The sequence below is a fragment of the Ranitomeya imitator genome, chromosome 8 (genome assembly GCF_032444005.1).
Source record: "Ranitomeya imitator isolate aRanImi1 chromosome 8, aRanImi1.pri, whole genome shotgun sequence".
Taxonomy (NCBI): domain Eukaryota; kingdom Metazoa; phylum Chordata; class Amphibia; order Anura; family Dendrobatidae; genus Ranitomeya; species Ranitomeya imitator.
In genome coordinates, this window is record NC_091289.1 from 138,324,571 (window position 1) to 138,349,375 (window position 24,805).

The window sequence follows — 24,805 nt, forward strand, 5'->3', positions numbered from 1 at the left end:
AGGCCACAGGCTCAGAAAGGCTACCTTGGACGGACTTGACACAAGACACTCCAACTTCAAGGTTCCAGAGAAACTTCGATACCCTTTAACACGTGTACAAGGGTCTGGTTTCACAACAAGACCCCGTGGATTGCTACCATGGAAGGACTGCCATCCAGAAGAGCAAAGGAGAGGCAGCAATAGTTGCCAAGCAGGGTCAAAGCCAAGAAGTGTTATCAATGAAACAGCAGGCAGTCAAAAGTGAAGCCGAAGTCAGGAAACAGGATAAGTCAGGAAGAAACACCAGATGCATAGCGCACAAGTAAAACCAGGTAACACAAATGAACAGCATTAACTCCATAGCTTCTGGACTGTCCAGAGCCACAAGTCCCAGAAATAACGCAGAATTGATGCTCTCAAGCGTCACCTGTAACAAATGCTCAGCGCACCTAGCAGCCAAAACAGAAGCCGGCACAGATGTTGCAGATTTTTATGCTAAATTTCTGGTACAAGATAGCTGGTGCACACTAAAGATGCAGATTTATCAAACAGTCAATGCGTGCTCTGTCGAAAAATTGTGCAGTATTGATAAATGTCACAGTGATTTTCAAAAAAGATACAAATTTTTCCAATTTTTTTGAGGCTAAAAATGCAGCGGCCAGATGTTGGCTGAAACGTTAAGAATATATTAAATGCCCTTCATACACTGCATTTTTGGTGGAATTTTTTTAACTTAATTATGGTACAAGCACTTGGCAATCAACTAGTTTGAAATTGAAATAAATGACCAACATGTATTTGCTTAATCTGTTCTGACGCTTCAGACTACTGAGTGAGGGGAGCTCATGAGCTGTGGCTTTGGTATCATATATTTCATTAATAAATTAATTCCTAAACATCAAATATTGATTATTAATATTAATTACGTTACTTACTATTTGTCTTTAGGCGCATGTTGCTTTCCAGGACAATGTAAAAGAGGACTTCCCATGCAAAAAACCCTCCCATCAACTTTGGCATCCATTGTGTTGGTGTTGAATCCACAAGCTCAAGGCCAAGAAAGATGGCAGCCACTAAGAGTGAACATGGTAAGATTAGTAGGGGCAGAAATACAGTAAATGAAAGTGTAGTTACAGTCTTAGAACATTGTAGTCAACAATATTTCCCTACTTGCTATCTTGTATGATCTGGACATATTCTGTTATTGTCTTACCTGCTAGAATTTTTATCACAAGTGCATTTATACGATGTCCCCAGTTAAAGATGAAGCGTCTAAAATTTGAAGAAGAAACAAACATTTAGTATCCAAAGTGTGACAGAATTAAACTTGAAAAAACTAAATAAAATAATTGACAACTGGCTGTTATCATTTTCTCGGTCAATAAAGTGTGTCCTCTCTTAGTCTGACACTGTGAGCACTGATTGTACAATGTTACATTTTATAGGGAAGCATTCTATTTGCAAGGAGGGTTCCTCTCCATTTTAGAAGCACAAATGCCCTAATTAATCAATACATACATGCTAGCCACCTTAGGGAGAGACCCAAGTTGGGCTAAATGTAGCGGGACGAAAGAGACCGAAAAGCCCTCTACTTAAAGGAAATACATAGTGGATGCTTTCCTGAAACGGAAAGTACTTGCAAGCAGCATAATACAAAGAATAGCAGGTTTACCCAGAATCCTTTGCAGTAGGCGGAGCTATGCAAATCATCTCTTTCCACCCCTGTCTAATCCACAGCGCTTGGAACCGCCAAGCGTGCAATGCTGCGGATTAGTTTCTAAATTTACACAGCCAACCAATTCCTACCTGTGGACACGTGTTTCGGGCTTTAGGCCCTCATCAGCACAGGGCTGGAATTGGTTGGCTGTATGGAGTGGGGCTCGGTGAGCAAGCGATACATACATGCTAGCCACCTTAGGGAGAGACCCAAGTTGGGCTAAATTTAGCGGGACGAAAGAGACCGAAAAGCCCTCTACTTAAAGGAAATACATAGTGGATGCTTTCCTGAAACGGAAAGTACTTGCAAGCAGCATAATACAAAGCATAGCAGGTTTACCCAGAATCCTTTGCAGTAGGCGGAGCTATGCAAATCATCTCTTTCCACCCCTGTCTAATCCACAGCGCTTGGAACCGCCAAGCGTGCAATGCTGCGGATTAGTTTCTAAATTTACACAGCCAACCAATTCCTACCTGTGGACACGTGTTTCGGGCTTTAGGCCCTCATCAGCACAGGGCTGGAATTGGTTGGCTGTATGGAGTGGGGTAAACCTGCTATTCTTTGTATTATGCTGCTTGCAAGTAATTTCCGTTTCAGGAAAGCATCCACTATGTATTTCCTTTAAGTAGAGGGCTTTTCCGTCTCTTTCGTCCCGCTACATTTAGCCCAACTTGGGTCTCTCCCTAAGGTGGCTAGCATGTATGTATCACTTGCTCACCGAGCCCCACTCCAAGTACTTTGCAAGTACTTTCCGTTTCAGGAAAGCATCCACTAATTAATCAAAGCTTTTATACCAGAAACTGGCTCAAAAAGTCTCAAAATGTTTACATAGTGCAACTTTTGCTGTTTTAACTCCATGGGGATGGGATGGACAGGGTGACCCACACTTGTCAAATTCACGAGTTCATCAAATTCCACAATTGGAGTAAGGGTAGGTTCACATTGCGCTATGGCAGTCCGTTAGACGAACTACGTTACACCGCGGCATAACGCGGTGTAATGTAGTCCTCTAACGCAGCCATAGACTCCAATGTCGGACGCATCGCTAGCGCACGCCCACAATGGGCGTGCGCTAGCCATGTGCCGTCATTGAGTGACGAACCCTTAGACGCGGGCTGCAGCGTTTCCGGGTCCGTCACTGCTAGCACAGATAGAGCTAGCAGATGCTCTATCTGCGCTAGCGATGTGCCAAAGTCGGCACTTGCGTTCCAGCAGCCCGTTTAACGTATGTGTTGAACGGGCTGCTGTAACGCAGTGTGAACCCGGCCTAAGATTTGTGGTGAGGCTCACATGGAGTCAAACACCACTTTAAGTTTCACCTGATTGATTAAGAGGCACGTGCTTCTCAATGAGCCAGGCGCCTCGTACTCCACCCAATCTCTCATCAAGACTGGCGTGAAAAATGCTATTCTTGATAAATAGCGCCATAGTTAGTAAAATCAAGAATGGTTTGTCCAGCTTTGTTCTTATGTTTTTGGATACCTTAACATCTTATAAGTATCTTGTTCGTGGTGTTTTTGTCTCATTGAACGGGTACATTTCCCTTCCAGGTTTTTTAATATTTTCAGATTCTTGTAATCACAGGAGAACTGTAAGATAAGTCTTGTTACTAAGCAAGTGCCAAAGAAGATTTACCTTTTACTCTTAGGATCTGGACGGAAAAAAGCTGCAATGGGTTGGAAAAATGATAGAATCATAACTATGCAGCCAAGGACTGGATGGACTCCCTGTGAGAAAAAGAAAAAAGAACAAAGGCTGTATGAGATTCCATCATATTGTAGTCACCTATGCTATCCAGGATCTTGAAATATATTTATTATAGGACAGCATGGTGGCTCAGTGGTGGCACAGCATGGTGGCTCAAATCCCACTGAGGACAGCATATACAAGGAGTTTGTATGTTCTCGTGTTTGAGTGCGTTTCCTTCCACTCTCCAAAGACATACTGATAGGAAGATTAGATTGTAAGCCCCAATGGGGGCAGCAATGAAAATAACTGTAAAGTGCTGTAGACTATGATGGTGCTTTATAATTAAACATAATAAATAAATACATTTGACGAAGATGTCTGTGCAAAGTAAGCAGGGAATGAAAGAATACAAATATTATGCTCACCCCTATAGCAAGAACCTATTTTAGACCCATGAGTAAATAGGGTCATTTCCAACAACATAAATAACCCAAAACAGTGGAAGCAAACAAAAAGCCCATGATAGTAAAAAAATAACAAAGTTTATTGAAGAATAAATAAAATCAATAAAAAGAAAGTATAAAGGGAGAAACATGCAGAGAATGCTGTGCTTTAACAACCGTCACATGTAATTAAGGTATTCACAATAAATGGTATTAATGAAGCAAAAAAATGTACCCCAGGAAGAAGACATAGCGAAAGGCACCTCGGGCTTCCTGTCCTGTTCTCTACCAGTACCACTAAGGTATACTCATTTTATTGAATTGGTCCCTCTTTCTTTGTATGTGTACCATTTAGTATTTGTGCACATAAGAAGCCTCGTAGGCATTTGTACCTTGTTTACTTATCGCACTTGCACTTTATTTTTTGGTACTTTTTTGTCTATGGTGCACAGGCTTACATTTTGTCTTCTTGGCTTTCATACACTGTCAGTACTCATATATACCACATAACTAATTTTTACTATTCATTTATTACTAAGTACTCTTCTTGAACCAATTTATCATCTCACTGTGGTATTGCATTTGCACTTTATTAGCTAATATCACTTTTATCATGTAGCTCATGTTGTTGGTATTTTCTAATGCATTTTGATATGATTTCTAAAATACCATTCGATCACTAGGGATCTCAATTATACTGTATGCGTTTATTTTTGCTTTTGATATAGGATTTTTCAGTTGCACTTGCACTTCACTATGTTTTCAAGGACATTCATTTATTACCATTTATTGTGAATAACCTACTTGCATGTGGTGATTGTTACGGCACAGGATTCTCTAAACGTTTCTCCATTTATACTTTCTTTTATTGATTGTATGTATTCTTCAATAAAGATTTGTTAATTTTTTACTATTATGGGCTTTTGTTTGCTTTCCCTCTTTTGGGTTATCACCCACATAGTACTATACTAATTAATTTTTTATTGTTAACAAAATAATCGTAACAGGAACTGTAAATACAACCTGTCAGCAGAGCTAGATCCTAACATCATCTATGTAAAGACTATGGAAATGTTGATGACATCCATACGTTTGTATTATAAGTTAATTTCTTCATTTTCGAGAATTCCATTCACGAATATTTGTGCAAATGAGCCCCAAGTGCCTGGGTCTTGGCCTTCACTTACAGCTCTCTGGCCTCTTTTACCAAAAGTTCACTCTTCTCATTGACCTGCTCCCCCATGAGAGATCTTGTGCAAGCACCGTCATTACCAGGGGTAATGAACACTAAGATCTTGATGACATTGAAAGAGCCAGATGATTGATCAGCACATATGCTTTCCCCTAGGAATGACAGCATCTATGCAAGATCTTTGGCGGCAAGCAGGTTACAGAGTAGAGTGACCTGTCAGTCACTAACAGGAGGCCGGTAGTGGGCAGGGAAAGAGGAAGAGAGGCTGAAGAGTTGCCAGGTAAAACATTTGCATAGAAGACGACAAACCTACTTTTTTTTTATCAAACTGTTCTGCAAACTAAACCATAAGGGGGGTATGATTTATATAAAATGCAATAGGAAGGTTTTTTTTGCATTTGTAGGACACTCTGGTAAAAAAATGTCTAAGGGGTAAAATCCTGCAATATGAAATTAAAAGTTAGATATGCATTTCCATTTGTGTTATTAAATCTAAAATCATTTCAAATTTCTAAATTTAAATTTATTTTTTTAAAGGGAACCTGTCACCCCCGAAATCGAAGGTGAGCTAAGCCCACCAGCATCAGGGGCTTATCTTTAGCATTCTGTAATGCTTTAGATAAGCCCCCGATGTATCCTGAAAGATGAGAAAAGAGGTTATATTATACTCACCCAGGGGCGGTCCCGGTACGATGGGTGTCGCGGTCCGGTCCGGGGCCTCCCATCTTTTTACGATGACGTCCTTCTCTTGTCTTCACGCTTTGGCTCCGGCGTACTTTGTCTACCCTGTTGAGGGCAGAGCAAAGTACTACAGTGTGCAGGCGCAGGGAAAGGTCAGAGAGGCCCGGCCGCAGCAGGACCCCCCCTGGGTGAGTATAATCTAACCTCTTTTTCTCATCTTTCAGGATACATCGGGGGCTTATCTACAGAATTACAAAATGCTGTAGATAAGCCCCTGATGCTGGTGGGCCTAGCTCACCTTCGATTTTGGGGGTGACAGGTTCCCTTTAAGTTATTTTTTTTCATTAGTTATTTTTTTTGTAGAACATACTTACACCACTCCAATCAGAAGCCTCTACAAACACCATGATAAATGCTATGATGGTGAGAATCACTGTTAATATCATAAGATAGAAGTGAGCCTGCAAAGAGAAAACAGGAGTATGGTCTATAAAGTGTTGTAGAAAGTAAAACTATATAATAGCGACAGCTATTAGGAATTCCAGAACTGACTTTTATATAGGAAAATTCTTTATATGTGTTTTTACTGAGTTAGAAACATTCTATTCCTGTAAGATTTTAGATGTTGGTTATAGGTCTGCGGTTAGAAGTACTTCTGTACCTCTATTGGGCATTGACAGATTTGTTGTATCGTTGTGACAATATGTAACAAGCAACTACAATCTACCTGCATTTTATTACCTGTGTGATAAAAATAATTACGGTAGTTGCTATTTGACTCAATACATGGCAGAAATTATAGTGTGGATGCAGGAAAAGGAGTTTCCAACAGGATACTGTGATATCAACCAGTAATAACTTGGCATCATGTTTTTAACATTTTTTTCAGGGAGTTCTCCTTTAAGCATGAGACTTTCGCTGTTATTAATCATACTCTAACTAGTGTTCTGAGGATCTGGGAGTTTCCAATTTGCCAAATCGTGCAGATTTTGCCAGGAAATTTAATTTTCAGGTAAACTATCCATTGTGAATTGAATGTTCCATATTATTCTCTGCTGAGGACTCTCCAAACTCCAGATCATAATAAACCTAAAATGAGAAAACAAAAAATGAATACTCACCTGACTGCTCACCATCTGTCTGCTCCCACAACTTCCTGCCCGCCATCCGGTTCTCAGCGTCTCTTCTTTCTGCCATCATGCACTGCATCTCCAACCTCTTCACTCTAGACTTGAACTTCTGGGTGTGACCAGTCCTCGGATGTCCCTGTGCATTGTAAGGTCATGACATATTTTGTAAAATCACAGTGTGCACTGCATCGGCAGGGGGTGCATGGACACCCAATGCTTGGTCACACCCAGACGTCCAGTCCTAGAGTGAAGAGGGCAGAGGTTTGGTGTAAGATACCTAAAAGAAGAGTCACAGAGGATCGGATGGCAGGCAGCGAGCAACAGGATGGCCAGACAGGTGAACGATGAGTTGAGTATTTTTTTTTAACTTTTTCTCAGCCCTATACAGATAAGGAAATTTATTTTTGCTCAAATTTGTGCAGAGCGAATTACAAAAAGTCTGTATTCTGAAGAATACAGATTTTTGTTAAACTTGAGGAGAATTCAGTTTCACTTGAAGATATTTGATCATCTCTAATCCTAACCATTGTTTTAACCTAATTCTCAGCATTCTTTCCCTAGTACTGTTAATGGGGCAATTTGGCAATTTGCTTACCTTAATGGAATGTGTTAGAAAATTACTTATGGTTTTAAACATCTTTTTGATGTTTTTCTTACAACTACTGTAGTTGCATTGTGGGTTATAAATCTAGCGATAGAAAATGTGTAACTGGTGGAGGAAGGTTGAACTTGATGGACTTCTGTTTTTTTTCAACCTATTGTAGGAAAGCCAGGTAGGACTTGGTTAATTCCTAGCACTGTAGGTCTTAATTAGATGCTCCTGGCTAGCTTTGACTAAGAACCAGTGAATGGGTTTCCCTGTGTAAGTCTTTTGGGGGTTGAGCAGATTGGAGTGTAAACCTGGTAAGTGGCCATTTAAAATGTTAGCTGTAGCTGGGAGAGAGACAAGCCAGAGTTTCTCTCTGAATGGAGACTGAATGGGTCAGCTTGGAAAGCTGAGCAGTCTGTGTGTTGGAGCTGTAGAGTAATGTGTGGAAGGTACAGTCTGCTCAGTGTGAGCTGAGCATGGAGTTGAACATTTCATTTCGGTGCTGGAGCTCAGGCTAAATGGGATACTGAGACTGGCAGGACCGTGCCTCTTTTTTGTGTAAAGTTTGCTCCAGGAGAATGAACTGTATAGATCACTTTATTGTGTATGGAAAGAATAAAATACATCTGGTGTTGGCAGTCTCAGCCAGAAACTGAGCGGCAGAGGACTTTAATCTGTTCGGATAACGCCTTACTGAGCACGCTCGCTCTTCCCCATCACCTTTGTGCCCAGTGAGTCTATTTTAGTTTTGAATCCCTTGGAATTTTATGAAAGCAATAAAACTGCACATTTGGACCAAACTGCATTGCTAGTGTGAACACTACCTAAAGCCTACCCGAGAGAGTGGAAAATGTGAAAAAAAAATAAAAAATTTTAAATATGTTTCCAATAAAAATTTACATAGTTGAATAGTGTAGAGATCCACTCTCTCAGGTTGGCATTAAGTAGTGTTCACACAGGCAATGCAGTTTGGTCCAAATGTGCAGTTTTATTTTCTGCGTCGGGCAGTGTTTGCCAGCGCAGTCATATCGGTTTACTTATTGAGGATGGGATCAGGAAGCAGCATTTATAAATTAAATTTAATTGACAATCCCTTTAATGTAAAGAAAGAATAAGAGCAGATGCCTGAATTTCTAGGCTTTATCTCCTTATATTTCACCTGGAACCATGCTGCCTTTCCAAGGACTGGCTTTCCAGCGGCACTTTTCATATAACGGGCCATAATCATCCCAATACTTCCAGTGGTCATCCAGGCAATCAGCATGAGGGCTCCTGAAAAACACCAAATTTTCTCATAAGATACAGGAGACTTTCCTTGCTTAAACTGCAGAGATTGATTGCTATTTAGATGGAAACAATATAAATTGTTATAAGTGCCTTTATTAATGCTGCAGTAACAGTCCTAATATATAACAGGGTCCCCATCTTCCTTGTGACATTTAGAATACAGGCACGTGGGGGATTGAGCTCATCAGGTACCAGGAGAAGTGTACAGCTACTATCTAAGCACCATCCAGGGCCATATCTCTGGTACTATCCTGCTGAGCAGGCGCTGTGGAATTAGTCACGCATGGAATTAAATTTGCCACTGTGAAATGAGGAAAGGGACTACTAAAACCCTCTAGGGTAAGGCTTTCCCAGGACTCAAAGAATAGCGGAGAATATATCATGTCCCTGGCTAAACAGTTATGTAGCACTAAGCTGTAATGTGATTTTGTGGAGTGAGTGGGGTGGCAGGTTTCTTCACAGAATCATAGAATGATAGGATGTTAGAGTTGGAAGGGACCTCCTGGGTCATCTGGTCCAAGCCCCTGCTCAAAGCAGGATTCACTAAATCATCCCAGACAGATGTCTGCCTTCCTTTGTTTGAAGACTTCCATTGAAGGAGAACTCACCACCTCTCGTGGCAGCCTGTTCCACTCATTGATTACCCTAATTGTCGAAAAGTTTTTCCTAATATCTAATTTGTGTCTCCTCCCATTCAGTTATTTTTAGATTTGTATCATGCATGTAATATAATAACTGTCTGTCCTTGTTGTACACGGCCACGGTTAGACAATTTACACATTCTAGAATTTCCAGGAAATAAAGAGAACCTCTTAGCAAACATACTGGTATTTTCCCTACAGTCATTGTGGTAACCTGCAGGTAAACATTGTTTTTGCCATTTGTGGCAGTTTAATTGGAAGTTTGGCTGCAGGGAAAAAAATGCAAAGTTATATTCTCCCTGCAGCTGCTCACTTACAGTCATTGGGGTGGCACCAGTGTTGTGATCATCATAGTGACTTCTCTGTACAGTAATCACTCCCCTGCACCCTGACTGACATCCTGCTTTAGTAGAGAAAGTCACACTGACAGATTAACCCTTTCAAGCTGTGGCCCATTTATGTTTTTGCATTTCCGTTTATTTGCTCCCTGTCTTCCCAGAACCAGAACTTTTTTATTTTTCCATCAACATGGCTTGTTTTTTGCGGGACTTTTTGTACTTTGGAACTACATGATTGATTTTACCATATCGTGTACTGGAAAATAGGAAAAAAATTCCAAGTGCGGTGAAATTGCAAAAAGGTACAATTCCACAAATTTTTTTTTTTTTTTTACTATGTTCACCAAATGCAAAAACTGACCTGTCATTATGATTTTTTCAGGTCATTATGAGTTTGTAGATACCAATCATGTATAGGCTCTTTTTTTATTTAAGTTGTGAAAAACAATATCCAAAGTTTGGTAAAATAAATAAATAAAATAAAAAATACGACATTTTCCGAGACTTGTAGAGTCTCCATTTTTTCGGATATGGGGCTGGGTGAAGTCTTATTTTTTGTGCGCCAAGCTGATGTTTTTATTGATACCATTTTGGTGTAGATACAGTATTTTGATTGCCTGTTATTTCATTTTAATGCAATGTTGTGGTAGTTAAAAAAACACATAATTCTGGCGTTTTGATTTTTTTTCTCATTACACTGTTTACCGATTGGATCAATTCATTTTTATATATTGATAGATCGGGTGATTCTGAACGCAGTGATACCAAATATGTGTATTTTCTATATTTTTAATTGTTTTATTTTGAGTTGGTTGAAGGGGGGGTGATTTAAACTTTTATATTTTTTTATTTTTTTAATATTTTTAAAAACATTTTTTTTTTTACTTCCTTCAATAGTCTCAATGGGAGACTAGAAGCTGCGAATATCCAATTACCTGTACTACACCATGCTTTGTGTAGCGGAAATGATCACTTGCTATGAGCTATGACCTCTGGGTGGCGCTCATAGCTATGAGAAGCACAGGGGTCTCCTGCAGACTCTGGGTCATCATGCCCACCCACTGGTGACCCGCGATCATGTGACATGGGCGCTGATAGGGGGGGTTTGTGACAAGCTTCTGGCGCGATCATGTTAAATGCCGAGGTCAGAGATTGACAGCGGCATTTAACATGTTAGCAGATGCGGATGGATCATGATTTCATCCATGGCTGTTAGGGGCTCATGTCAGCTGATCAAATCAGCTGACACATACCAGAAAGATAGGCGCTCAGCATCGAAGTCCAAATCAAAGGGGGAGACCCCATATGCGCAGTAGATGTACGGCGCATGTCGTGAAGGGGTTAAAGGGATTTGTTAATTTTTTATCTACTGGAGTATCCCGTTCCACAGTCTTAGACTTTGTGCATGCCAGGTAACAATGCGCTCCTGAAAACATGGTCGCCCTGCTGGGGCTATCCTTGCGCTGAGGCAGCTTTGCCGTAGAAGTATTGGAGGACTGAAGCTGACCGGATCCACTATAGAAGTGGCTGGTAACCAAGGCAATGAGCAGTATACTATAGAAATAAAAATCCTTCTCCTCTTGAGAAACATGAGGTTTTTGATTACAGGTAAAATGCACAGTTCATTGTTCTATCAGCATTTTGCAATTTGATCCAAGATGAGACAAGCCCTCTACATATTCTCTTCTTATCCTCATATAGATTTAACTTGAGGAAAGGAATGACATTTGATAATTAAGTCATTAGATAAATGCTCACCATGACCAAGCACTACTCGACTTCTTCCACTCTGTGTGCCAGTTGTTACAAAACTTGTCAGGTCAACTTTACTGCTAGATATTAACTTCGTCGAATGAACCTGGATTTGACCTGTGCAGAATACATTACATTTATAAACACTTTTACCATTTATTACATAGATTGCATTAACGAATGTATCACCTACATATGCACTAATTAAAAACTGAGCTGCTGCTTTACGCCTGAGCAGAACTGTAGAGATTTGCCATATAGCAGTCACGTGTACATAGGAATCTGGTGTTTGGGAGAATTTTGTGTGCATTTTATGTGCAGGGAGATGTATAGAAGTGCTACCCAAATCATCTCATCCTATGTTTTGTGCCTCTGAATTTATATGAGATGGTATCTTTCATTGTAATCCTGCCTGTAATGATAAGATGACTACTGAAGAACCATAGAATCATAGCATTATAGAATGTTAAAGTTTGGAGGGAGCTCCATTGTCATTGTGTCCGACCCCCCTAATCAATGCAGGATTCACTAAACCATCACAGACAGATGTCTGTCCAGCCTCTGTGTGAAGACTTCCATTGAAGGAGAACTCACCACCTTTCATGACAGCTTGCTCCACTCATTGATCACCCTCACTGTTAAAAAGTTTTTTCTAATATCTAATCTATATTTTTTCCCCTTTCAGTTTAATTTCATTGCTTCTCGTGTTTCCATGTGCAAGTGACAATAATGATGATCCCTCTATACAGTGACATCCCTTCAGAGATTTGCAAACAGCTATTAAGTCTCCTCTTGTTACGGCCATGGCTGAGCCAAGCAAACTGTTACGCCCAACCGTGGCGCACCTGAATTTGTGGACCCACTGTGTCACAAGGTCGGGCCTGCCCATGGAGTTTCTGATGGTAGAGACAGACTGTGCTGCAGGTAGTCACAAGGTACCATTCCTGGGCAGAGCCCGTTATTGCAGCTGCTTACCCCAAAGGTAAGGTACGCTGACACGGATTTAGGGCTTAGTTCAGACACACTAGGGTAAATGGAACAGGGATGGACCGGGGAATAATGTTCATGCCCTGGCCACAATGGGACCAGGGGATATCGGGAACAGGACTGGTCACACTGGGACCAGGGGACATTGGAGACATGACTGGCCACACCTGGACCAGGGCACAATTTTCACACAATGATCACTCCAGGACCAGGGGACGAGGTTCAGGCACTAGCGACATTGGGACAAGGGGACCTTACAACTCACTAGTAGTACACCTTGCTGACCACTGATTTTACACGTTGCTTGGCAACTCCTTAGGGGAGAGGGAGTCTTTTTATACAAGATGTCTCCCAGCTATTGGCTGAGAGCCATCTTGCAGGTGCAATACATTATACTAAATGCTTCTCAGCAACAGGCTGAGGGCATTTAGTTTATGTGTGCTGCCCCTTTAAGAATAGGAGAGCTCGAGAATGCGTGTACTAGGTGCGCCACCGGGAACTGTGGCACAAACACAACAGTAGCAGGAGCACATTGGGGAACACGCCGGGGGCCGGAACTGTGAGTAAGCCAGCATCCTTACATGGAGAGAGAAGGGGACACCATGCAAGGGCTCTGGCAGCTGCACTACATTAGCCTCATTTTTGCAAGCTAAACATTCCCAGATCCTTTAACTGTTCCTTGTAAGACAAAGTTTGCAGTCCGCTCACGATTCTGTTAGCTCTTCTCTGAACTTGCTCCAGGTTTTTGATGTGGTGCTCAGAACTCAACAAAGTATTCTAGATGAGGCCTGACCAAGGAGGAGTGGAGGGGGATAATTAATTCACGAGATCTAGACTCTGTGCTTCTCTTAATACATCGTAGAACGGTGTTTGCCTTTTTTGCCGCTGCATCACAATGTTGACTCGTGAAGTCTGTTATCTATTAGTATACCCAAGTTTTTTTCACACGTGCTGTTGCTTAGTTCTATTCCTCCCATTCTGTATTTGGTATTTTTGTTTTTCTTGCCCAGGTGTAGAATCTTGCATTTCTCCCAGTTAAATATCGTTCTATTAGTATTTGTATATTGTTCAAGTTTATGTAGATCCTTCTGAATCCTTTCTCTGTCTTCTTTAGTGTTAGCTATCCCTCCTAGCTTTGTATCGTCTGCAAATTGAATAGTTTAGTTTGTTACTTTTACAAAAAATATCAGACTATTTTGAAGCTTAGTGGCCAGCAAGAAAACTTAAGGATTTCAGGATTTTGTAAAATCATTTAAAATGGAAAAAAAAAAATGTGAAAACAGTTTTCCATTTTTTTTTTAACATAACAACATAATGTCATTTTCCAAAGATGCATTCTCTTTGAAGTCTATACATTTTGGATATAAAATCAAAGCTACATTAATTTTATTTACTGCTCATAAATGCGTCTAAATATAGGTAAGAGTAATTGTAATGTGGAGAAATGCTTCCTTTCTATGTCACATGATAGTTTACAATGAGTATCACTGTATGGGTATGTTTCCATGGTCAGTAAACGCTGTGGGTTTGATGCTGCGTTCATCCGCAGCATCAAACCCGCAGCAGCCAGATGTTACCGCATAGTGGACGGAATTTGAAGTAATCCCATCTTCACTATGCGTGCAGGGACGCCTCCGGCTTTGCTGCGGAGACGGACATGCGGCGCGTATTTTGAGACCGCAGCATGTCAATTTCTCTTGTGGAGACGCTCCGTCTCTGCAAGATAAATTTCCCGTCCAATGTATTGGTCACGGTGATTCCGCACAGTTCAATAAACACATGCAGAATCACCTACGTTCAAAAGCTGGCAGCGCTTTGGACGCAGCTGACATGTGCTGCGTCCAAAGCGCTGCCGATTCCTGACAGTGGAAACAAACCCTTATTGTAAATAAGTCCATGATTTTGGTCAAGATTATGTACATTTATGTGTTCACTCTGACGGATCATTCACATGTGATTTTCTGGGGGTTGAGAGTTCCTGACAAAATCATGGAGTCGTCCAAATCTATGGGTGAAAATGTCGGACCGCACTTGAACGCCATCTGAGTCCGGTTCAATTTTCACACCCTGCTAGATAGGAAAAGAATAGAGAATTTTGTTTTACATACGAGAAAAATTGATGATATTCGGACCAAACTGTTATGACATTTGGATGAAACTCTGTCGGTTTTCTCGTACGTGAATATAATGGACATCTGAATAAGCGCTAGAGCTGTATTATATTATATTAACTTGTATGGGACAGAAGACAAAAAATGCTGCAGAGAATGCCCCTAGACTAAGGCCAGGTCTTAATATCACACAGTATAAGTTGAAATATCATAATATACTGTATACTCTAAATGCCAATGCATTTGTGCTCGATCATCTGGTTGGAATCTTCTCCAAATATACTGACCTAAACCCTGTGATGAATCCGAATATATTACAGAGATATACAGCTCTTAATTCAGAGTAAGCAGTGTCTCGTTCCCTTACTCACCATCTGCATTTGAGGGACCACTGACCAGGAAGACATAGTAGGTGGGATTACCGCTTGATCGTTGTGATAGAGCGATGCTGCCTTGAGTAATAAAGGAACATTTTAGTACGCCTGCATTATAGGATGACACTATTGATCCGGTTGTGCTCTGCAACAAAATTAAAATTTACTTTAGTTCAAAGATAGTTGGTGTTAACCTGTTAACCAAGCCTTCACTTCTGCAAGTCGGAAACAGTTTACAAGCAGGTTTCTGACCAGTCAAAGCAATGTTACTGGTGATGATGATAATGGTCATTTGCACCAAGAGATAATTTGTTAGGATATTTACAATTCTAATTTAATCTCATCAGTCTCCTGTCAGGTGAGATATATTTCAATGTCATTATTTAAGCATTTGCGCTCACCAGTTTAAATTGATATTGGTCTAACTGGACACAAACTAATCAGATACCTGTATGTGTAAATGCACTCCAGGGCTCCTGTACAAGACCGATTATATCATACAAGGGATATCCATGTTTTTATAGATAGCACTCATACCCATGATAGTCTATGGGAGTGTGCATATGACCAATTTATTTCCCCAGACTAAGTGGTCAGATGAAAAAATCGGTGACATGTCCGATTTTGCCGAGTGTTGGATCAAAATCAGTAATGCAAGTCTATGTGTCCGTAAAAAAATTGTACTACACTCAGGTGACTTCCGAGCCCAATTTTCACAGACTGACATAATGGAGAAGGTGATGAAATGGGAGAAATTTGTTTTATCTCTCCACCTCAGAGAAAACCGGATCTCACTCTGATTAGAGTCAGACCAGCATCGGATAATTTTTCTCAGATGGAGAGAAATCGGTCATGTCACCCTATGGTGGGCTGCGCGCTGTTAACAGTGGCGGACACACACAGAAGAGGCCGCTTGTGTAATAACAGCATATGGGATGTACTTGTATCTGTGACTAAAGCTGCTTACTGCTGTTTAGTTAGAAGTGGCCACCCTAACACATTGGGCACCTATGTGGTTGCACAGATTGTACCAATTGAGCCTGACTGTTTGGCTGGAGTCACATTAGCGTATGGCATCTGAGAACATCGGGTGCGAAATACTAATGACCCTCGGCTCCAGCTCTGCTGCGAGTATGATCCGAATGTCAGTGCTCGTGTCTGATCCTCTGCATGAGAGAATTGCAGCACAGGTGCGGAGGAGACAGAGAAAGTAATTTCACCATCTCCTCCATTTCCGCAGGAATCGCACTGCTCTTGGGTGATAAGCCAGTGCAGAGTGATGTTTCACATGCACCCATAGACTTGTATGGGTGTGAGTGAGATGATTCTCTCAGCCATTCACAGCATGCAAACTTTTTAAAAATTTGGTGCAACTCCACCCCTCCCTGGTATGTTATGGAGTACATCAGTGTTTTGGTGCAATTTCTGAGCTATTTTGCAAAATGTGTAACTTTGTGCCCTACAAAGTTGCAAAAACAGTTTAAGAGAGAAAACACCATTTTTTACTTTGTGCCAAATTTATGAACAGCGCAAGATATTTTGAAGAATTTGGCACAAAAATGTCAACAAATACCAAATGTGGACAGGTGCCAAGTCCTGCTGGAGAATGAAATTTCCATTTCCAAAAAGCTTGTCGTCAGAGGGAAGCATGAAGTGCTGTAACGTTTCCTGGTAGATGGCTGCGTTGACTTTGCTCTTGATAACACACAGTGGACCTACACCAGCGGATGACATGGCTCCGCAAACCATCACTGATTGTGGAAACTTCACACTAGGCCTTGGAAATGAAGGTCCCAGAGTCTGGAGGAAGAGGGAGAGGCCACAATCCAAGCTGCTGGAGGTCTAATGTGAAGTTTCCACAATCTGTGATGGCTTAGAGAGCCATGTCATCTGATGGTGTAGGTCCACTGTGTTATATCAAGAAAAAAGTCAGCGCAGCCGTCTACCAGGAAACTTTAGAGGACTTCATGCTTCCCTCTGGCAAGCTTTTTGGAGATGGAAATTTAATTATACACGAGGACTCGGTACCTGTCCACACTGCCAAAAGTACCAATATCTGGTTTACAAACAACAGTATCACTGTGCTTGATTGACCAGCAAACTCGCCTGACCTTAACCCCATAGAGCAGTGTTTCTCAACTCCAGTCCTTTAAGACCCCACAACAGGTCATGTTTTCAGGATTTCCTTAGTATTGCACAGGTGATAATTTCATCACCTGCTCAAGCATTAATTCCATCGCCTATGCAATACTAAGGAAATCCTGAAAACATGACCTGTTGTGGGGTCTTGAGGACTGGAGTTGAGAAACACTGCCATAGAGAATCTATGGGATATTGTCAAGTGGAAGATGAGAGACACCAGACACAACAATGCAGACGACCTGAAGGCTGCTATCAAAGCAACCTGGGCTTCCATAACACCTCAGCAGCGCCACAGGCTGATCGCCTCCATGCCACGCCGCATTGATGCAGTAATTGATGCAAAAGGAGCCCCGACCAAGTATTGAGTGCATTAACTGAACATATATTTCAGTAGGCCAACATTTTGGATATTAAAATCCTTTTTCAAGCTGGTGTTATAAAGTATTCTAATTTACTGAGATAATGACTTTTTGGTTTTTATTGGCTGTAAGCCATAATCATCAACATTAACAGAAATAAACACTTGAAATAGATCACTCTGTTTGTAATGACTCTATAGAATATATGAGTTTTCACTTTTTTATGATATTCTAATTTTGTGAGAAGCACCTGTATATGCAATGCAATTTCAATTGTAGACCTTCAGCATAATTATCCTATTATGAATCTTCTCTTTAGAACCGGAGGTGTAGGATTCTCACATTACAATAGCTCTGCTTAGTTCTATGGAACTAAGTGATAGATCAGTTACATAGAACTATTGTTCTTTATTAATAAAACTCTCATGACTCCTACTGCAAAGTAACATAGTAACATAGTAACATAGTTATTAAGGTTGAAGGAAGACATTAAGTCCATCTAGTTCAACCCATAGCCTAACCTAACATGCCCTAACATGTTGATCCAGAGGAAGGCAAAAAAAACCCCATGTGGCAAAGAGTAAGCTCCACTTTGGGGAAAAAAATTCCTTCCCGACTCCACATACGGCAATCAGACTAGTTCCCTGGATCAACGCCCTATCAAGGAATCTAGTATATATACCATGCAACATTATACTTTTCAAGAAAGGTATCCAATCCCCTCTTAAATTTAAGTAATGAATCACTCATTACAACATTATACGGCAGAGATTTCCATAGTCTCACTGCTCTTACAGTAAAGAACCCGCGTCTGTTATTATGCTTAAACCTTCTTTCCTCCAGACGTAGAGGATGCCCCCTTGTCCCGGTTTCAGGTCTATGATTAAAAAGAAAGGTCTTTGAACTGTCCCCTCATATATTTATACATTAAAATAAGATCACCCCTTAGTCTTCGTTTTTCCAAACTAAATAGCCCCAAGTGTAATAACCTGTCTTGGTATTGCAGACCCCCCAGTCCTCTAATAACCTTGGTCGCTCTTCTCTGCACCCGCTCCAGTTCAGCTATGTCTTTCTTATACACTGGAGACCAGAACTGTGCACAGTATTCTAAGTGTGGTCGAACTAGTGACTTGTATAGAGGTCTCAGGTCAAATTTATCTCTTTGTTGCTACTGTCCTGCTCATTGTTATTGGCACCCATGAAGTTTAAGTATACAATGTGGAATATCTTCTGAAAAACATTAATGAAGTAAAAGAGTCTTTTTTTGCATAGAGAACTCGTGTTAAATACAAAAGAGCAAATTATAAATAATAATTTAGAGGTTTGCCAAGCATGGTACCTTCAAGAACCTCCCTGGACGTGGGGGAAAGAGGAAAAGTGACATAAGATGTCTTTGAAGGTTCGTGCGAATGGTGGAAAATATACCATGTCAAACATCCAAAGACCTGAAGGCCAACTTGGCACAGTGTGGGGTCGTGGTTTTGATAAGTACCATATGCTTCCCTCTAAACCAAGCAGAGCTTTATGGTTGAAGACCAAGGAATAAACCATTGCTGAAGAAAAGACATAAAGAGTATCTTGACAAGCCACAATCCTTCTGGGAAAATGTTCTGTGGACCGATGAAACAAAAATAGAGCTTCTTGGCAATTCAAAGTAGCAGTTTGTTTACATCTAATGCAATGCCACTTTTAAGGAAAAGAACACTCTACCAATAGTTAACCATGGTGGAGGATTCATAATGTTGTGCGGTTGCTTTGGTGCGTCTATGACTTGAGACCTTGATCATATCGCAGGAATCATGAAATCAAAGAATTATCAAGAGATGTTAGAGCAAAATGTCCTACCTAATATAAGAAAAGTTGGTTTCAGATAAAGATCATGGGTCCTACAGCAAGACAATGACCCAAAGTAACATCCAGAAGTACACAAGAATGATTGAAAAAGAAAAAATGGGCTATTTTAAAATGGCCAGCAATGAGTCATGACCTCAATTCTATAGAATAATTTTCAGGTGAGCTGAAATCTGCCATTTCGGAAAAAAACCTTGCAAACATTCAAGAGCTTGAATCAACTGCAAAGGAAGAGTGAGAGAAAATACCAGATGAGACGTACAAGAACCTTATAGATGGCTACAACAATGCTTGAAGGCTGTCATCAATGCCAAAGTATGTGCAACCAAGTATAAATTAGGGGTGCCTTAATTGCTGCACATGCTGTTTATTCTGTTTCTTCTTTGAAATTGTAACATTTAAGTTGAAAAACAATGTGTTATAGTTGTATTGCTTTGGACCATGAAACAAAAAATCCTAAGGATATAACTTTAGTACATTTCAATTTATTTCTGAAGATATTGTTCAGTCTATGAAAAAAAAATGAAGGGGTGCCAATAATGGTGAGCAGAACTGTATTCCCTGCCTCCTGCTTGTGACAGATTTCACCTTGTCATGTTAAAGGGAATGTGTTAGTAAGATCCACCCCTCCAATCTGCATGTATAGGCATGCAGTTTGAAAAATAAATCCATCAAAAACTTTATATCTTCTATCTATTGCTGGGTTCCCAAGAAACCAGTCCTTTAATTGAAATGAAAATGAAATGTTAAGTACACCGGGCATGACAGATTAGTTCCCAAGTCTCCCAAGGCTGTTTCCTCACCTAGCACCTGTGGTTCCCACAAGCACTTATCAACTCATTTGCATGTTAATTGAAACTCTGATTGATTGGGAATGCAACAACAGATATAAGATTTAAAGATGTCAATTGATTTAGATTTCAAGGAGCGGCATGCCTATGTATGGATGGAGTGGGGTGGGTTGATCTTACTATCATATTTCTTTTAATCTTTGTAAGAAAAAAATGTCAGTGTGCTGGTTTACATCCACTCCAGATTCTTGATGAAAAAATATATCATGATATTAATTAAAGTTGAACTATGTGAACAAGGGCTACAAGTTTTTGTAAGTCACAACAATTCAAATAGCATACTAATGATTTCTTAAAAAATAAAGAGGCTTGACTGATTAACAATGTTGAAGTTCAACTACTTTGAATTCAATATTTTTTTCTATGGACTCACAGTATTTCTGAGTGTTGGAGGGACATTTCCAGTGTTATATGCTTCTTGTACTAAGACATATCCAGAAGAGTTTTTGGTGCAAATATACACATCATCATTCCCCTGGAAGACACAAAAGAACATCATTTAGTTAAAATATGATTACTGTAAATGATAAGCAGCATGCAGTTTAGTGTCTGAATTTCAATATATAAATTGCAGACAGTTGCACAACTAGAAGATACACTATAAGTGACCAACTGTGCCGTGGCGCAGACCGGTAGCCATAGGGGAGGAACTCGTATGTTGTGCCCTGGGACGTTACGTGAAAGTGGAGGTCCTGGTTGGGTGTGTTAGCAAATATGAACGTTATTATTGTATACAGACATTTTTGCTATTCCTCTCTAGACTACTAGAGGTTGTTTTTAATAAGTAAAACCAATTAAAAATGCATATTTGATGATATAAACCAATATATTCATTCATTCAAGATCTAAAACCGTCATCTCACCATTTTCATATCATCGGAGAACCCAATAGCCACATATCCAGCCGTGGACCCACTCATTTCAAACACATATCCGTCGCTGGAGGGAACTGATGACATGAAGAGACATCCGCTGTCATCAGGACTGCAGTTCAGAGGACTAGAGAGGCAAAACTTCTGAGAACCACACGTGGAATTGGCTATCTGCAACTGGACGAATGTAAGAATATGATGATTATTGTCATTCCTAGCCTAGACACTACTCATCATTTACAATTTTTCAAGTCACATTTTTTTGTCTTGCTTTATTCGCAAGCAAAAAAAAAAATAAGATGTTCTTCATTTTTGTCTTTAAGCATCTTTTTATGACTTTGTAATGCAAAAATGTGCAAGTCCTTTCAAATGACGCATGTAAAAGCTCAAATTTTGGTCCGTTTTTGGACCACAGTGTATGGACAGGCCACGGCTCTCTCAATCCAAACATGGCTGCTTCATATACTTCTATGAAGATGCCACGCTCAGGTCTGGAGAACCGTGGCCAGTCCGTGAATTAGAAGTCAGTGTTTGGACCATTTTGCATTGACGTCTGCATGAGACCACAGTCAACTACACTAAAATAAAAACTCCACCACCGGAAACTTTATTCCAGGCAAAGGACTGAAGCGAAATGTGTAAAAGAAAGCCAAAAACAATATTTGGAAAAAGTCACATTTCGTGAATCTTTCGACAACATCTGAATAAGCAAAGTTGTCAAAGTGAAATAAAGAAACAATAAAAAAGACAACCTAAAATATGGTGCAACATTTGCAGAGAATAAGGTGCACAAACTAAAATCACTCAGAGGAGTTTACTACAGAAAAATGGAAAAACAAAAATGATAAATCTGGGCCTACTGGTATGTATTCTATCAAATCCAATGCAATCTAGGTGATTACACAGAGGATAGTGTATACTTTAGTTTTTATGACCTTACAATGGCCAAATTTACAGTTCTTTACTACATATATAGACTTACTGCTTCTATAATGTCACTTTCCATTCCAGTCCAGAAGGTGTCATAACTATTCAAAACCGTGGCTCTGAAAATAAAGGGGATAATTCGTAATGACATCAGTTGTGCTATTTAAAAAAAATATAGCAATTTCCCCACCAGAACCACAATTAAACAGGACATGAAAGTTTGATAGGTCCAACTTCTGAGACCTCCGCCATAACTGAGAATGTGATTGGCTGAGATTTGGCCATGCAGTCATTCCCCAAAAATAGTATTGGAACCATTGTAAACAATCGAATGTCCACATTTTATTTTATTTAATTAAATTACTTACGTAGCGTCATCATATTCCACAGCTTTACAGACATTTGACTCCTGCCAATGGTCTCAATTATTTGAAAGGCCTCATTCAGACATCAAAAACCTTTCCCATAAGTAAAATATGGACTGACTTTCAGCAGTAGTTTGAATCAGATTTTCATCAGTGTTTGCTCTCAGTTATTTTCATAGGTTATTTTCACCAGTAGTATGTAATCTGAGAACAGCCTGATGTAAATGTAGAGACCCTGATACCAGCATTGTGTCACTTACTAAGCTGTATGTTGCTGTTTCAATAACATCAGTACTTTATCAGCAGAAGATTATTACTACATGACTAGATGTCTCGTGCCTCCTAGTCAACTGCTTTGTGTAACCACATTCCCACAACTGAATAGTAGCTTTCTGCATATGCACAGTGCACACAGAAAGCTGCCAATCAGTGGCGTGGGCGGGATTATACAGAGCTCAGCATTCAGAGAACTGGTAGATCTGCAGCAGATAAAACTGGGATTATATAAAAATTACAGCATGCAGGCCAGCAAGTGACACATTGCGGAAATCAGGGACGTAGCCCTACATTATGCAGATTACGTACTGAAAACCTGGTGACAAATTTGTTTTAATAATTTTCTTGAATGAAAAATAATTTAAAATAATAGTTCTGCTCTCAGAGCCTGGGGATTGCGTTTTGCTTCACTTGACAAAGTAAAGTAATGCAAGTGCCCAAAGTTATCACCAAAGAAAGGTTTGTGGCTTCAGAACTATTTTGTGATGTAAGCTAACCTCATGGTATTGATATATTTCTTATCTGTCAATTGCATCAGTTCAGAAATGGTGAAACAAACTGTACAAACAATAAAAAGTGACTGCAAAAGAAGTGAACAATACAAAGCTTGTGTATGTAACATGTTGCTGGGTGATAGCGGTACATGATGGTGAGGGTCCTGGCTGGGTGTGTGGACTTGTGCTATGGGAGCGTTACACCCTTGCAGGCTACATGATGCCAGTGATTTAAACTGGCCAAAACCATAAGTTGTAAAGTTCACTGAGGGAAACCACAAATCAAGGAAAACAGTCAAAACAGAGACCTGGTGGGAACTATTCACAGGAGATAGCTGGTGCAATAATTCACAAACGTTTTGTTTAACACATAAAGCATTTTCAGCTTCTTCACATACATTACATAATAACATAGTAACATAGTTAGTAAGGCCGAAAAAAGACATTTGTCCATCCAGTTCAGCCTATATTCCATCATAATAAATCCCCAGATCTACGTCCTTCTACAGAACCTAATAATTGTATGATACAATATTGTTCTGCTACAGGAAGACATCCAGGCCTCTCTTGAACCCCTCGACTGAGTTCGCCATCACCACCTCCTCAGGCAAGCAATTCCAGATTCTCACCGCCCTAACAGTAAAGAATCCTCTTCTATGTTGGTGGAAAAACCTTCTCTCCTCCAGACGCAAAGAATGCCCCCTTGTGCCCGTCACCTTCCTTGGTATAACCAGATCCTCAGCGAGATATTTGTATTGTCCCCTTATATACTTATACATGGTTATTAGATCGCCCCTCAGTCGTCTTTTTTCTAGACTAAATAATCCTAATTTCGCTAATCTATCTAGGTATTGTAGTTCTCCCATCCCCTTTATTAATTTTGTTGCCCTCCTTTGTACTCTCTCTAGTTCCATTATATCCTTCCTGAGCACCGGTGCCCAAAACTGGACACAGTACTCCATGTGCGGTCTAACTAGGGATTTGTACAGAGGCAGTATAATGCTCTCATCATGTGTATCCAGACCTCTTTTAATGCACCCCATGATCCTGTTTGCCTTGGCAGCTGCTGCCTGGCACTGGCTGCTCCAGGTAAGTTTATCATTAACTAGGATCCCCAAGTCCTTCTCCCTGTCAGATTTACCCAGTAGTTTCCTGTTCTTCTCAGAATGACTCAGTTCTGCCTCGCTCAGTACTATATCTTCACGACTACCAGGCCTGGAACTACAGTCCAATAAGTGAGAGCCATAATCTCAATCCCCCAGTTACGTGTCCTAGTCCCTCTTAAAGGAACTAGTTTGCCAATATGGCCGCTACTTAGCTTCTCTGTTTCTGACACCTTGGAACTCCCGCCTAGGGTATTCTCTGCGTCTTCTGTTTTCTGTTCCGACCTGGCCCATTACCTCTCTGAGTTATAAACACGGGGTCGTACTGCTAGGTGTTCTGTCCTAGGACCCATCTCAAGTTGATCACTCTGTTCTTCGGTCAGTTCGCTCTGTCTCTAATCAGGATCACACTATCCTTTGCCTCAGTCTCCATTTACATCAGTGACACCCATGGCTTTACTCACAAGTAAGACTATAGGTCTGCTTCTACTGCATGCTGGGCTCCATATAACTTAGTTACAGGAAACTATCTTTGTCCTTTCACTTTAGGCCCTCCCAATCTGTGCTAGACCCATTCATTAACTCTAACTCTCCCACTGTTGAGCGAGGCACAACACTGTCGCAATTCACATTATACACCATAACAATACTCGAG

General features: G+C 40.4%; 1 protein-coding gene across 1 annotated transcript in view; it reads right to left on the reverse strand.

The window, feature by feature from the left end:
- LOC138647990 (putative ferric-chelate reductase 1) overlaps positions 1-24,805 on the reverse strand; it is a 77,983-nt gene that overhangs the window by 23,047 nt on the left and 30,131 nt on the right. Inside the window, exons 5-14 of the mRNA XM_069737424.1 lie at positions 21,968-22,031; positions 20,977-21,162; positions 20,487-20,588; positions 14,908-15,055; positions 11,445-11,555; positions 8,580-8,692; positions 6,076-6,162; positions 3,332-3,423; positions 1,193-1,251; positions 915-1,052 (exon numbers count right to left, since the gene is read on the reverse strand). Of these exons, the coding sequence (XP_069593525.1) occupies positions 915-1,052; positions 1,193-1,251; positions 3,332-3,423; positions 6,076-6,162; positions 8,580-8,692; positions 11,445-11,555; positions 14,908-15,055; positions 20,487-20,588; positions 20,977-21,162; positions 21,968-22,031 (1,100 nt within the window). The remainder of the gene's footprint in view (positions 1-914; positions 1,053-1,192; positions 1,252-3,331; positions 3,424-6,075; positions 6,163-8,579; positions 8,693-11,444; positions 11,556-14,907; positions 15,056-20,486; positions 20,589-20,976; positions 21,163-21,967; positions 22,032-24,805) is intronic.